Source organism: Mesoplodon densirostris, chromosome 1 (genome assembly GCF_025265405.1).
Source record: "Mesoplodon densirostris isolate mMesDen1 chromosome 1, mMesDen1 primary haplotype, whole genome shotgun sequence".
Taxonomy (NCBI): Eukaryota; Metazoa; Chordata; class Mammalia; order Artiodactyla; family Ziphiidae; genus Mesoplodon; species Mesoplodon densirostris.
In genome coordinates, this window is record NC_082661.1 from 27,186,023 (window position 1) to 27,201,721 (window position 15,699).

Genomic DNA, 15,699 nt, shown 5'->3' on the forward strand with positions numbered 1-15,699 from the left:
CACCCCTTCACCCTCAACACCATTCATACTTTTAAACATCAATAAAGACATCCTCCTAGATTCTAGGCAAGTGGAACACTTTATTTGGTGAGGAAAAAAGTTTTAAATATTAAACTCTCAGCACATTAATATGGAAAGACTTGTGTTATAGGAAGAGAGAATTGTACACCAAATGTTGTAAGTGAAAACTACACATTGCGTTCTTCCCTTAAAGAACATTATCTGATGAGCTTACCTGTTCCTAGTTTTAAAAAAGCTAAAAAACAGCCTGTCTGTCTCTAGCAGCTATGAAACAGCCAGTGAGCTCTGCAATACTGGAATGCAATTGTTACAAAGCTAAAAGAAACAAAACAAAGCAAAACAAACAAACAACTGGGTGGCTCAGAGCCCACTACCTTTTGTTAGGAAGGTTTTTTTGTTTTGTTTTGTTTTGTTTTTTTTAAAGTGGAAGTTTGCATATCCATTTTATTTTATTGTGGTACGCGGGCCTCTCACTGTTGTGGCCTCTCCCGTTGCGGAGCACAGGCTCTGGACACGCAGGCTCAGCGGCCATGGCTCATGGGCCCAGGTGCTCCGCGGCATGTGGGATCTTCCCGGACCGGGGCACGAACCCGCGTCCCCTGCATCGGCAGGCGGCCTCTCAACCACTGCGCCACCAGGGAAGCCCTGTTAGGAAGGTTTTGTCAGGTATAGGGAGAGCGTCCAGGGCACTTTCTGCACACAAAGGTAGCAACCTTATTTAACTCTTCCTTCCTCTACACTACGTTGCTTTAGATGTTTTTTCCAAAATTCTCATAATTCACTAGTGGGATTTACTTTTACTCTCTGTTTTAGATTTATAAATAACTATAAAACTCACAAAAGAAAAAGACTGACGGCGTGGACCACAGGGGGGCAGGGCTGTACAGGATGCTCCCTGGCAACCGTTTGTCACATAAGTGGCTACAAAAGATGTAAATAAAATCAAGATTGAAACACAAAACTGGGTTTGGGTCAGCCTTGCAACACAAACAGATATGAGACTAAGAGTGAAACATGACTACATACTTCAGCTATTAGTCAAACACCACAGTGTTAGCATAAAACACTGTCAAAGTGAATCTTGATGCTTGACCTGCAAATAGTGGAAATGGAATTGCTTAGATTTATGGTCATACAGGCCAAAAATTGATTTAACAGTGAAAGTGGGGACACCAACTGTTAGGTACAACATCACAGAAGCACTGGGTTTAAGGCCATATATATGTCTAAATACATTTCTGTGTTTGTTGCTCTCAAGAAGCCCTGAGGCAATGCTTTGACCAAACCTCACATTCAATTAAAACAGAAATGTAAAATCAGGATCAAGGGGATCAGCATAATAGAATGGTTAAGAGGGCAGGTTTGGCTGTGACACAGACCAAGTTAAAACCCCAAATCAACAAACTACTGAATGACCTTGAACACATCATTTCACCTATGCCTCAATTTCCTCATTTGTAAGATGGAGATGATGCTTTGCTCAGCTATCAGATTTAAACAAGGTGATACATGTAAAGCACTAAGCCCTGTACCTGGTAGAGAGTAAATAAATAGGTAATAATAATAGTAAGCTAACTGTAAAAATTAGCATAATTACTGTCTTCCAACCTCAAGTAAAGCTATAAGTTTCCTGGCAGCCAGGCAAAAACTTCTAATCATTAGAAAGAAGACATTTACATACACTACATAAAGGTAGCTTTTCATTTCTTTCCACACTGCAGAAATTTTCCCCCTCCTTAGTAAAGAATAATTCAGACTAATGATGTAGAGCTATATCCAGGAAAGGCTTCAATGCAGACATTTTTAATTAGAAAGAATAATTTCCAATGAGATCTGGATTAAGGATCTAACCAGTTTGGTAGAGTTACAGTTGGTGTTGTTAGAAGAAAGAGGAAAAAAGAAGAAAAAGCCTTCAAACCACCCCACACACCATTACTCAATAGAGAAAAACAATAGCAGGTTGACTGTTCACATAACTTCATAATTGAATTAGAAAATGAAAAAGAAAAAAAAAATCAGGTGAAATATTTTAACTAACACAAAAGAAAGAAATAACACAGTTATTAGTAAGGTGAAAGTGACCAAACTCATCAAAAAAAGATCAAGGAAGGGAAGGTGAAAAATTAGTTATTCCTACAGTTTCAGTAACAAGCACCCACTCTATCCTTTTAAGATCATGGCTTAAATTTCCCATTTGCAACCAACTTTCTTTGCCCACTCTCCCTAATATGCTACTAGCTTGAATGTACCTTTAATCTGTACTGTCTTCTTAACTGAATACATCATTCTGGTTACAGACAAAAATAATAACATCTTGTGCATTTCTTTTTTAATATAATTCAGGGGAGGGCTTCCCTGGTGGTGCAGTGGTTAAGAATCCACCTCCCAATGCAGGGGACACAGGTTTGAGCCCTGGTCTGGGGAGATCCCACATGCCACAGAGCAACTGAGCCCGTGTGCCTCAACTACTGAGCCTGTGCTCTAGAGCCCGCGAGCCACAACTACTGAGCCCATGCGCCACAACTACTGAAGCCCGTGCACCTAGAGCCCATGCTCCACAACAGAGAGAAGCCACTGCAATGAGAAGCCTTGTGCACCACAACGAAGAGTAGCCCCCACTCGCCGCAACTAGAGAAAGCCCGCATGCAGCAACGAAGATGCAACGCAGCCAAAAATAAAATCATTTTTAAAAAAAAATTCATGGGAAAATATTGGCAATTCAATCTTTAAAGGATACATTTCAAAGAAAATTCTGTGAGAAGTAATTTGGGGAGAGGGACAAGTTCTTAGTAAAAATAAATCAGTCATAGGAAAACTGTTCAAGGACAATCAAAAACAAATTTCAAAATAATGCAAATTTTGAAATTTTGAGTTAGGGGAAGGATTAATGAGTTGCAAGGTGCAGAACTAAATTCTCAAAGTGAAAAAAGACACAGAAGTGAAGAAAAGACTTCAGCAGGGAGTACACACCAGTGCTACCAATCCATCAGTAGATATGCAAAAATTCTGAATAATAATAAAAAAACATAGACTATATTATCTGTATCAATATTGGGAAATTTAGCAACAGAAAGAAAATAAAGTATTTCAAAGCCATTTTCAAGATATTTTTCTATATTACAGATACTGCAGCAAAATGAAAGAAGAGACTGGTTAGATGCTCTAATTAGCAATTTAGTAGTGAAAGAATAATGACGTCCCAAAAGAAGCTTTGTCACCTAGAGATAATGGACATTTTCTTTTTACTGTTTAAGAATCCAGAAGAATCTCCTTCTGCTTTTAAATGCAAATTACCAATCTCTGAAGCACATTCTGCTCTATTCCTTTATCTGAAAATTACTGCAATGTGATTCTGTTCCAGAGAGAACACCGTTCAGGCAAGAAAATGGAATTAGGACAACTACACACTCTATGTTCAAATCATCACATCCAGTGAGCTGTCACCACTTACACATGACCTTTTTCAGTGGAGAGACCACTATCAGTGATCAAAATTCTATTTGAAGAAGGAAGAGTTAGTTTTGAGGACTATCAGTTCATTAAAGGTTACACACACATTCTAACATAATACATGAACATGCACCAGCATCATAACAATTTAAAAACTCAGTATCCCTTGGCTTTCAAATAACAAAACTAGCTATTTACTGGAAAAGTTTTTAAAGCCAGAATTTCAGTGATAATAGTATGAGTTGCTATTTACCTGTTCATTACATGGTAAAACAAACCAAAAATACCACGATGCAAGAAAGGTGAGCACACCACACTCTGCACTTCTCTTCCCTGGCAAAACTCCCTGGAACAGTGAACAGTGACTTGGAGACATGCTTCAATTTAATGTACCAGGTGATCAAGGTTAAAAAGAACACTTTTAAACCAGAAAGTCTCAAGAAATAAATAAACCATAATAGAGGAATTCATCCCATTGTTAAAGATCCAAGCTTTCTGCCAAAACCACACTTGGTTTGGGAAATTTTATTTGTTGTCAGGTAAACATAAATAGTGAAGAAAGCTAGGTAAGATAGAGCCTCATAAAAGGTAACTTACCTCTAGTCTTTCCAAGTTATATATTAACGAATAGCTTTAGTTTTTAAAAAACCCTCTTTTCTAGCTAAGGCAAGTCATCCAAATGAGTGAATTTTTTTGGTGATACCTGGCTTATCCCATACCATATTCTCAAAAGCGGACCCTAATCTCTCCCACAGGTCACCAGACAACCAGGAACAGAAATTACTGAAAATGCACTTCCAATCTCTGAAGCGCCAGTGATTGTATAGGGTTTAGAAAAGCTGTTTAAACGTTTTCCAAATGCCTGCAATTAGTACATGTCAACCAAATGGCATAGCACGGCATGAGCGGGTCCCTACTTTCATCTACCCACTCAGAATCCGGGCAATGAATGCAGCAGACCTCTCAAGACCAGACTGCAGGGGGGAAGAGTACCACGCACAGAAAATAGGAACCCTGCTTTTTGATATGGGAAAAAGCAAGTGATGGCAGTCTTGTGCTTTTAAAGAACCTAGAAGCGCTTACTAGTTCAATCCATCCCCAAATCCATGCCATCCTTTCAACTTTGCAATTAAAAGAGAAGAGAAATTCCGGTCAATTCGCCTTGGGGGGTTGTTCTGAGGGTAGAGAACTCAAGTAGGGAGGAGGATGGAGAGAGAAAGAGCAAGCCAATGAAAGACAGCAAAATTTCCCACCTTTCTTAAATTCTTCCAGCATAGCGTCCAACTTGGTGTCATTGAAAACAAAGTGCAAGGGGTGGTTATAAAATTTAGTGATGGTTTTCAGGGGAGTACAGTCATCTGGATCCACGAAGGCCAAGTCTTTGACAAAGAGGAGGTCCACGATGTTGGAGCGCTCCCCCTCAAATACTGGAATCCGAGTGTAGCCGCTCTCCATGATCTCCGACATGGTGTTGAAGTCCAGAATGGCTTCGCCGGTGATCATGAAACAGTCCCGGAGGGGAGTCATCACGTCCTCCACGGTCTTCGTGCGGAGCTCCAGCGCCCCTTGGATGATGTTCAGCTCCTCCTTTACGAGGTCGTTGTAGGGGTCTGTGACCCGGAGCATCTCCAGCAGTTTTTCCCGGTTATAGACGGTGCCTATCTCCTGGCCCAGGACGCAGTCCAGCAGCTTGCTTACGGGGTAAGAGGCGGGGAAGGTCATCATCATGAAAAACTTGGTGAGGAAGATGGTGTTGGCCCCCACAGCCAGGCCGTGCCGGGAGCAGATGGCCTGGGGCACGATCTCCCCGAAGATGACGATGCCGATGGTGGAGACCACCACCGCCACGAGGCCTGAGCCAGCTATGTCGTCGAGCAGGATGGTGAGCGTGGTGTTGACCAGCACGTTGCCCAGCAGCAGCGAGCACAGCAGGTAGTTGCCCTGCCTGCGCACGGGCTCGATGCGCTTGGCGTAATTCTTCTCCTTCTCCGTGCCGCAGTTCTGCACGATGCGCAGCTCCATCGGGTCCAGGGCCATGAGTCCCAGGTTGAGGCCGCTGAACATGCCCGATAGGCACAGAAGCAGCGAAATGAAGATCACCTGCAGCCAGAAAGGCAGCAGGAACTTCTTCTCCTCCCCCACGATCATCTTGGTGTCCTCGCCGTCGTGATAAATCCAGGTGGTCTCGGCCCACGGGGGCGGCGGGAGCCCGGCCACCCCGGAGCCGCCCTTGCCCCCGACGGCGCCACCCGCAGACCCCGGGCCGCCGGCGCCCAGGGCTGGCGTGGAGAGCGACGTGCACAGGTAATAGGACTTGCTCTTCTCCATCTTGCGCAGCGGTTTGATCTCGATCTCAATGATGCCTGATGTACGGCGATTGAGAATGATATGGGGCAAGATGATGATATCTGATGTGCGGATGCCGCAGCGCTGGGGGCCGCTGTCCGGCTCCGGCGGCGCAGGGCCCCCCAGCCCGCGCTCGCCCGGGCTGTGGCGCCGCCGCTCATGCTCTGTGAAAGCAATGCGGGACCATGTCTCGTTGTTGATGTTCTGCCCGTACACCCGCAGCTTGACCCGGGTCCGCTCGCTCACCCGCAGCGCCCCCCCTTCCATGAACGACACGTCGTTCGTGTCCTCCAGCCGCAACCCGATGATCACAGTCTCCTCGTTCTCGCCCGCCGCTGCGCAGCCGCCCGCGCCGCAGCAGCAGCTCAGCAGAAGCAGCGGCAACAGCCGTCCAGCCGCCGCCTGCAGGACCCCCCGGCCGCGAGCGCTGAGGCTGCGGCGCGCCGCCATCTTCCAAGTGGGCAGTGCGGCGGCTGCCTGCCCGCCCGCCATCTTTACTTCGGGTTCACAAGTGCCCCAGCCAATCATAGGGTGGCTGCTCCAGCTGCGGCTTCATCCTTCCCACCCGGCGGCGCGAGCGCAGGCACCGGCTCCTGGGCGAGACTGCCACGCAGTGTTCGCACCCACTGCTCAGCAGTCCGCCTCCCTGACTGACACTGACTCGGCCTGGGCCAGCTCAGGAACCTCGAGGCTGGCGGAAGGGGGTAGAGGGGGGAAGAAGTGCCAGCCGCTCCTGCGAGAGGCAAACCAGCTAGCTAATCACGAGCTGGCGTCCGCCCTCCCAGCCAGGGGGCTGGAATGGGGGCGTGGCCGTGAGCGGCGCCGCGAACCAATAGCAAGATAAATGGGCGGGGAGACGAGGGCCAGCGTCCTCCTCAGCACGCCAAGTTTCCAACTGAAAGGCGCGTGACTCTTGTGTATGTGCGAGGGGAGGAGGTGTGGCCAGCCGGTGCCCGAGAGCCACTCACAGATGAGAGCTGTACGAAAGGGGGCGGGGCCCTACTTCCGGCTGCCAATGAAAAGGGGCCATTCGCGAGTCCGACAGCCCGGAGGGACCTCGGTAGTACATCCCGGCCCTTGGGTTTCCCCGCTGGACTAATGGCCCGAGGCGGCCCGAGGCGGCTGGTTCTCGCTGCGCCACGCTGCCGGCTTCCGCGTGCTCAATGCCCGTGCAGAGAGGCTGCGCCTTCCTGCCCCAGGAGCCCGAGAAGCCGACTAGGGAGGCTTAAGATGCACAGTAGCCTAAAATGATGTCGAGCCACAGGCCGCGGCCCCCTTATTTACTCGTGCGCGCCTCTCCACTCGGGATAAGCGGTGGCCGGTGGGCCCCAGCACCGCACAAACCCGCTCTGCTGGAGCCTCTCGCTTATCCCTAAGAGACAAGCGCCCTCTGCAGCTCACGGTCAGGTGGCGCCATCTGCCGGTATCACGGGCGCCCTGCAACGCTTTCCAGGTCCGTCGCAAACCCCACAAGGAGAGGGAGGTGCGGAAGTTAAAGTAGTTCCCCATCTTCCAAGTCATAAGAATCCCTTCATTTTCTTACTGAAAGTCCCTGGCCCCATTCCATATTTACTGAATGGGTAGGACCCAGGAATCTGTATTTCTAACTGGGACTCGGGCAAATTTGGGAAATGGGAAGGGGCAGACATACTAAGCAGATCCATAAAGGCTCATTCTTAAACACACTGACCAAACCCAGCTAGGTTCATCGGTCACTCAGGAGAAAAAAACCCTGAAGACCTAGGACTCCCAAGCCCATTCTGTATCTGGAGGAGATGCAGTAGCAAAGTTGTTGCCAAAGTGGGTTTTTTCTTGCAGCTTAAACATCTGAAAAAGAATTGTTTCCTTTTTTTTTTTTTTTTGTATTCTGCAAGCACATTTTCTTCCCTTTATGTAAACCAATCAAACATTTTTTATTAATATCTAGTAGAGATGATTGCAGTGGCCTCCTCACTGGTCTCTGCTCTTCTACACCTGCCCCCTTCCCTTCTCAACCCAGCAGCCAGAGTGGTCTTGTTAAATAAGACGCTGTCCCTTCCTTGTTTGAAACCCTACTCTGGCTTCCCAACTCATCACAGTAAAAGCCACTGGTAGCTATAATATCTGACAAGGCTCTAAAAGAGCTGCTGCCCACCCACTTTCTTCTATAACCTCATCACCTGCTGCTCCAGCCAGATTCTCCTGGCTGTTGTTCCTTCTCTCCAGGGATGCTCCTTCAGGGAGCCTGGGCACTTGCAGCTGTTTCCTGTGCCTGGGACTCTCTTCCCCCAGATGTCAGCATAGAACGTTAGTCCACCTCCTTCAAGATTGTTCAAAGGCCACCTTTAATATTTATTTATTTATTCATTCATTTACCTATTCATTTTGGCTGTGCTGGGTCTTAGTTGCAGCATGCAGGATCTTCATTGCGGCATGTTTAGTTGCGGCATGTGGACTCTTATTTGTGGCATGCAGACTCTTAGTTGCAGCATGCATGTGGGACCTAGCTTCCCTACCAGGGATCGAAGCTGGGCCCCCTGCATTGGGAGCACAGAGTCTTACCCACTGGACCACCAGGGAAGTCCCAAAGGCCACCTCTATAAACTTGTGAACAAACACTCCCTACACTCCATCTCTATTGTATTTTCCTTAACTTAGTTTACATCTGTCTCCTTCTACTAGAACTTAAGCTTCCTGAGGGCAAGGATTTTGTCTGTTTTGTTCACTGCTGTATCATCAGGGCCTAGAACAATGGTAGATGCTCGAAACAGTACTTGTAGAATGTTAAAGAAGTGAAAGAATTTTTATTCTGATTATTTCAAATAATGCCCCCAATCTAGTTTCCAGCCCTTCGGCTTCTGATGCTGCTTCTCCCACCCACAATTCTCATACTGCTATATCTGGGAAACAAGTTTATACTTTAAAAACCCTGATTCACACACTCGGCATGCATTTATAAAAATAACATTATCAAAGTTTGGAAGAAAAGTTGAGCTTTTTAGGGATATATGACAAAGGATAGATACAGTCCTTTTCTAAGTCAACTGATTGAAAATAAAACTGTTTTAACTTCATAAAAAGGGTGAGTACAAGTGTGTGTAAGGGAGCTAAGAGGGAAGATGATTAAAGGCTCTTAAATGCTGAATGTACACTTTCGGAATAAGAGTGTGGAGATGGGGGTGGGGAGAAGCTTGCCAAACCTACAGACATTTCCTGTGCATTTCAGAAAAAGCTAGAACAGTCAGGAAAGTGTGGCATTCAGCAATTTAGAAGCAAGTTAGAAGTTCATAGCAAAATGTCAGAAAGCACCCATCAAGACAATTTACAATGTAAAACCAGCCAAGCTCACATTCACACACAAGCTCAGCAGTCCCCTGTGTGAATCTGACGTTCATCCTGAGTGGCAGTGGTGGTAGGAAGGGGGGAATCATAGTCTCCACGTAGGGAATTTCCTGGGCGTCCAGTGATTAGGAGGTTTCACCTTCAGAAAGGGCTACAAAATCCTCAAGACTGCTAACTGGTTGCTGTGGATGTCTAATCCTAGGTAGGTTCTGACTTTGACCTTCTGCACATCATTTAGGTAAAGCAGAACCTCCTAGCAAATACCTTCCCTAACCAACCCTCTCTTGCTAGAATCCTTTACTGGATCCTCAAGGGGAAGGGTACCAGTTCAGTTTTCTCATCTGCATGGAATATGCTCCCATGTCTGCAGGTTCAGAGATTTGGGAAGGCGCTGCATCCAGACCTAAAAGACTTAGAGAGTTTGACTTTAAAGATAGCAAGTAACACACCAAATGGCTCTCTATGCATCTGGTTTCTCAACATAAAACTCTAATTTTATACAGAAACCTTTTCCCCCCAGAAAAAAAAAAATGCCTAGTTGTAGAAAAACATTCAAAGTTATTGCTTCAACAGTGACATTTTAATCTCACCAAAGCACCGGGTCTTTTGAGGAAAAACAGGAACTGGGTGATGCTCCAGTTGCCCAAACTTTCCCTCCAATCAAACCTGCTCCCCCTGAAACAACACTGTCCACTTGTTTAAAGACATAGAACTCTTTTAGCTCAAATGAGAACTTTTCACAACAGAGGGCAAACAAAACAAAATAAAGTCAGCAATGCAGTTTACCTTCTCTTTTTCAGGCTTTTTGTTTTGGGCTTTCCTATTTCCCTCCTTTGCTAGATATTTTCTGGACATAGTCACTGTGGAGAAAGAGAAGGGAAAACATGGCTTTTTTACAGAGTTGTGACAAAAGCTTCCTCCTCTGAGAAGGGTGCAAGCTCCTTGAGAGCGAATCCCTGCAGATGGTGGGTGGCCCCCTGCCACTTCACATTCTGCCAACTCTTCCCTCCCTCTCCGCCCCCCATCCTGGTCCCTCCCCCCTCCCTTCACGGTGCACTGGACAGCACCCCACACCCACTATCCTTCTCCCAGGGAGCTGCCGCTCCTAAACCTCCATGGGGCAGCCCCAAGAAGTATCCGTCTGCTGCTCCAAGTCCACTGTTTGCCCTGCTCCGGGCCCCCTGTCCTCCTGACTGCCAGGCCCTGCGACTGCGGGACTTTCTAGAATCTTTTAGGGTGTTCTTTCTGACTGCTGCGCCACCCCAGTTGCAGTCTCCAGCTCAGTCTTGGACAAAGAAATGTTCTGAGCTCCATTATCCTTATCATTGCGACTAAAACACTCAACCCAGGTTGCAATTTTAGGTTTTAAAATGTTGATCCATGTGAATATTGCCCATCCAACAATCTAAATTTAAAAACTACATTTGGGGAGTGAGGAAGAGGTGGGAGATAAGGCAGACTCTGACAGGATGGTAACTAGGGATGAGACTGCAGGGAAAAGAACAGATCCTAAATGTCCAATTCTGAGCCCTGGGTCTGATACCAGAGCTCTAATTTGTGATTATGGCTCTAGTCATAAAATGCCAGCTTTCCCATATCAGCTGAATTCATTCCTATGGTCTTTTTTCCAAATTGTTTGGAGCTGGAGCAAAAATTCTACTACAATAATTAGTCAAATCTCCATGTATAGACAAATAATATGCCAGACCTCAGTGGGAAAGAATTCTTCTCCTATTTTTAGTTCCTCTGAGATACCTATTTATTTGAAACACCACTACACTGAAGATTTAACTTATTGCTTCCCACTTATTAATACCACATCTCAATTCTCTGCTTCCTCTTTATTTTTTTTAAATATTTATTTCATTTATTTATTTGGCTGCATTGGGTCTTAGTTGTGGCACGCAGGCTCCAGAGCATGTGGGCTCTGTAGTTAGCTGCATGCGGGCTTTCTAGTTGAGGTGCATGGGCTCAGGAGTTACGGCATGCGGGCTCAGTAGTTGCGGCACGTGGGCTCAGTATTTGCGGCATGCGGGCTTAGTTGCCCCACGACATGTGGGATCTTAGTTCCCTGATCAGAGATCGAACCCAAGTCCCCTGCATTGGAAGGCGGATTCTTAACCATTGGACCACCAGGGAAGTCCCTCTGCTTCCTCTTTAAACTTTAAGTTTGTGTCTTATTTCTCACCCCATTTCCTTTTTTCTCTTTCATTCATCTGTTCCCTCATTCAACTTGTATAGATTGTGTATCTAATAAGCTCCAGGCGCTGTACTAGGCATTGTGGAGCTATAATAATGAATCAAAAACTTACTAGTAAGGAGGTCAGCAAACATGTACTAAATAACTATATAGTGCAGGATAGAACATCGAATGTCTTAAAAAGAAATACAAAATAAAATGCAGGAATCAAGGGAAGCTCCATGGTCTTTTTTTTTTTTTTTTTTTTTTTTTTTTCTTTTTGCGGTATGCGGGCCTCTCACTGTTGTGGCCTCTCCCGTTGCGGAGCACAGGCTCCGGATGCGCAGGCCCAGCGGCCATGGCTCACGGGCCCAGCCGCTCCGCGGCATATGGGATCCTCCCAGACCGGGGCACGAACCCGTATCCCCTGCATCGGCAGGCGGACTCTTAACCACTGCGCCACCAGGGAGGCCCAGCTCCATGGTCTTTGAGTTGGTCTTTGAGATATTTAAAATAAACAAATAGGTATCCCAGAGGAACTAAAGGTTAGAATAGAGGTTAGAATAGGTTAGAATAGAGAGGTTTTTAGATATGCAAATGAAAAAGCTATTCAAAGAACCTGTGTTTTAGTCTGCTCTATCCTAACAAAATACCATAGACTGGGTGGCTTAAACAACAGAAATTTATTTTCTCACAGTTCTGGAGGCTGAAGTCCCAGATCAAGGTCCTGTGAGGTCGGTTGTTGGTGAGAGCTCTCTTCCTGACTTGCAGATGGCCCCTTTGTCCTCAAGCGGCCTTTCCTCTGAGTGCATACATGGAGAGAGAGCAAGAGCTCACTGGTATCTCTTAATAAGGACACTAATCCTGTTGGATCAGGGCCCCATCCTTATGGCCTCATTTAACCTTAATTACTTCCTTAGAGGCTTCATCTCCAAATACAAACACTCTGGGGGTTAGGGCTTCAATATATGAATGCAAGGGGGAGGGACAAATATTCAGTCCAAGGAAAAGTAATTGAGAGAGAAGAAAGAGGAAAAAGGCATTCTACTGGAGAGAAAAGTGTGAGAAGAGGTTGGAAAGGGAGCAGCATTTTAGAACACCATATGCTTGAATTTGGTTCTATGGCCCTTGAAGAGGAACAGCAAGAATAATGTTGGAAAGTTGGTTGGGGTGGGTTGAATGCCAAGTTTAGCAGCTTAGATTTCATTCTTCAGGAGCTATAGAATGTTCTAAGTAGAAGAGCTGTATTACAAGAAGATTAACTGACAGGTGCCAGTGCAGTGATGCTGAGGCCCTGCCTGCCAATTTAGGGATTTAGGGAACTCCTACCACTCCATGTAGAAAAAAATCTTCACAGTTTTCAAAGCACCTTCTCACATATTATCTTGACTGACCTTCACAACGATGACTAAGGGATACACCATTTCTCCAGCAACATATAGGACAAACAGAGACAACTATCTCATGCCACAGGAGCCCCCAGAAAACCAAGATGGAACACCACACCCTCCAACTCTGGAAGTCCACACCTGAATCACAGCTGTGGCCTCTGTGGTCTGTGCAGTAATCATGACTCTTAGAGCAAACACAAGGTTTCCCAGGTTGGCCTTGGCCTCCTGAACATAGGTCAGATTTCTGGATATATATTTTTTAACTTTAAAAAAGTTTTTGACATATAATAAACATATATAAAGGTGCATAAAGCATAAATGTATACTAGCTGACCACATAATTTATCATTTAAAACAGAACCTGTTTGAGAGTGGAAAAAAAGGTACTATCAATAATTAACCTAGTTTGAAGCTAACTAAGACAGTCCCAGGCAAAGATTACGTTCACTTCGTTGTTGTTGTTGTTTAATTAATTAATTAATTAATTATTGGCTGCATTGGGTCTTCGCTGCTGTGCACTGGCTTCCTCTAATTGCAGCAAGCAGGGGCTACTCTTTGTCGTAGTGCATGGGCTTCTCACTGCAGTGGCTTCTCTTGTTGCAGAGCACAGGCTCTAGGTGCGCAGGCTTCAGTAGTTGTGGTACGTGGGCTCAGTAGTTGTGGCTCGTGGGCTCTAGAGCTCAGGCTCAGTAGTTGTGGCGCATGGGCTTAGCTGCTCCGCAGCATGTGGGATCTTCCCGGACCAGGGCTCGAACCTGTGTCCCCTGCATTGGTAGGTGGATTCTTAACCACTGCACCACCAGGGAAGCCCCTTATGTTCATTTTGTAATCGTTTATAATGGTAACAGGAGCCACCCCCTAGTTGAGAAAACCCCTATATAGCCCTTCTAGATCACACACATGTTCTCTACCCTAGATGTAACCATTATCATTACTTTTATGGTAATTACTTCCCTTTTTAATTCTATATTTTAAAATTTGGGAATCCCTGAAAGGAGAGCAAGGACAAACCCTCTGATGCAGGGGTACAACAGGAGTCAGAAGAGCTAGGTGTAGTCTTGGTTCTAACCCGTCTTAGACTGTACTCCCACCATGCAAGTCATTTAAAATCCTCAGCCTCAGCGTTCTCCTCTGTAAAATTAGAAAAATCAGCATTATGAGGGAGGCATAGGGGAGTTCTTTTCAGAAAAGAAACAACTGGGGATATTTGGCATGGTTTATAAATAGCACACGAAGCAATGAATTTTCCTCTTTACCATGAGAAGTCACCATTTGTAAAGGATTGCCTCATGGGCTCCTGTTACATTATTGAAAAGCAAAAATAAAAACACCTCCTTCACAACATTTCCCTAGTTAGTTCCCTTGAAAGGAATAAGGTTAATAAGAAAAAGAAAATAAGGACAGTTAATAAAAGGTTAACTACTAAGCCTAGAACCACACAAATCCTTCTCTGCTTGCTGTGCAAACCTTTCCTCCCTAGCAACTTGACATTTTGAGGCTTTGCTTTCCTGAGGATGCTCATTTCATATTCACAAAGAAAGTGATGTGATGGAAGCTTGTTAACTCAGAACAGAGAATAAACCATCCAGGACGCCCCACCTAACACAAACAGGCTCTGAGTTATATGTCAAATTACCATAAGCAGCTCCAGTGCTCTTTGGTTCCCTCCTGTGAGCATCCCTGCCAAGCTCCACGTGCCCTTCTTGGCTTCTGCTTGTAATGAATTAAACATGTAAGTCAGAGTCATAGATTAAGCCATAGGCCTGCCATCATTTGAACTATAATGGGGAAAATACCCTCACTTTTAATTTTGATGAAACTGTGCTAATTCTAGTCCTAAAATGGGGCCACAAACTCAGAAAGCCTAAAGGGGTTGGCAACATTGACTGGGTAGGGACGGTGTCTAAAGGGACACACCCTGTGTAACAGGGGAGCCAATACTCACTGGGGCCACGGCAGCTGTGCAAAATGCAGGGCTCATGTTGCCAATTTTTCAAGAGAAGCCAGAAATTCGTATGTTATGGAAAACCTTCTGATTTATAAACGTGGGCAACTAGTTCAAACAATTTTTTAAAATTCTGTAACCTCTCCAGAATCTAGACCCACAAGTCTGTTTCTGAGTTGGAAGGGAACTTAGAGTATGCCAAGTTCAAAACCTCATTTAACAGTTGGAGAAAGCGAACCCCAAAGTGGACAAATGATTTTCCGAGGGGCAAGTAACTAATTCAGCAGTAGAGCCAGATCTAGAAAGAACACCTGCTTTCTGTCTCCTGAATCACGTTTCCTTCCATGAATGAGAAGAAGGTTAACGGCTTTCGGCCTGGTTTGCAAAGTCAGCAGACACAAGTCTGGCTTACGGAGCACCCAGAACACCAATTCACCATTCTACTTTCTTACTCTCTCTGGCTTCTGGACAGTGTATAGGAGGCACTCTGCTATTATATGAGGCAATGGACAGAACGCTTCTGTCCTCAACTGATTTTCCCTTCATCCAGAGCCTGTCACTGCTGTACGGCTCTGCTACATGAAAGGAGGGACTAGTGTGGCCTGTCGGGGAAGGGGATCAGGACGACGGTCAACCGTCCAAGACAAGCAAGGCTCACCCGGCAGAAGATGAAGTACAAAACTTACATTCACAGAACACTCCCATTAACCTCAGTGGGAGTTGTGCTTACGGGAACTGCAGGATCAGCAGTTGAACAGAGACTGGAATGAAGCAGTAAAGCTCAAGTCATGGGTTATTATTAGGATTGTCTACTTCCAGCTTCATATTTACAAAAGAGTTCATTTTGACTGTCTAGTGAGACCTCCCTCTGCTGACTCTTAGGGCAGGGTCTACAAAAGAAACCCTGTTTAGACCCAAACTGTGGCGTGTGTACAATTGAAGAAACTTGGCAAAGCACAGAAGTGAGGACAGGTACCAACAAAGTTCAGAAAATATGCCTGGCTGTTTTTATCCTGTTGGCCCCCGGGGTGCATAATATTCCATTG

The 15,699-nt window shown here is 45.6% G+C and overlaps 1 protein-coding gene across 4 annotated transcripts in view; it reads right to left on the reverse strand.

Annotated features, from left to right (window-relative positions):
• The window catches only part of CNNM2 (cyclin and CBS domain divalent metal cation transport mediator 2), a 148,298-nt gene extending 141,726 nt beyond the window's left edge, over positions 1-6,572 (reverse strand). For all 4 annotated transcript variants that reach the window (XR_009532651.1, XM_060100140.1, XM_060100135.1 and 1 more), the window contains exon 1: positions 4,725-6,572. Coding sequence is in view for 3 of the 4 variants with exons in the window: in XM_060100140.1 (XP_059956123.1) it covers positions 4,725-6,345 (1,621 nt within the window). In the remaining variant the exon portion in view is untranslated. The remainder of the gene's footprint in view (positions 1-4,724) is intronic.
• Between the last annotated feature and the right edge of the window lie 9,127 nt (positions 6,573-15,699).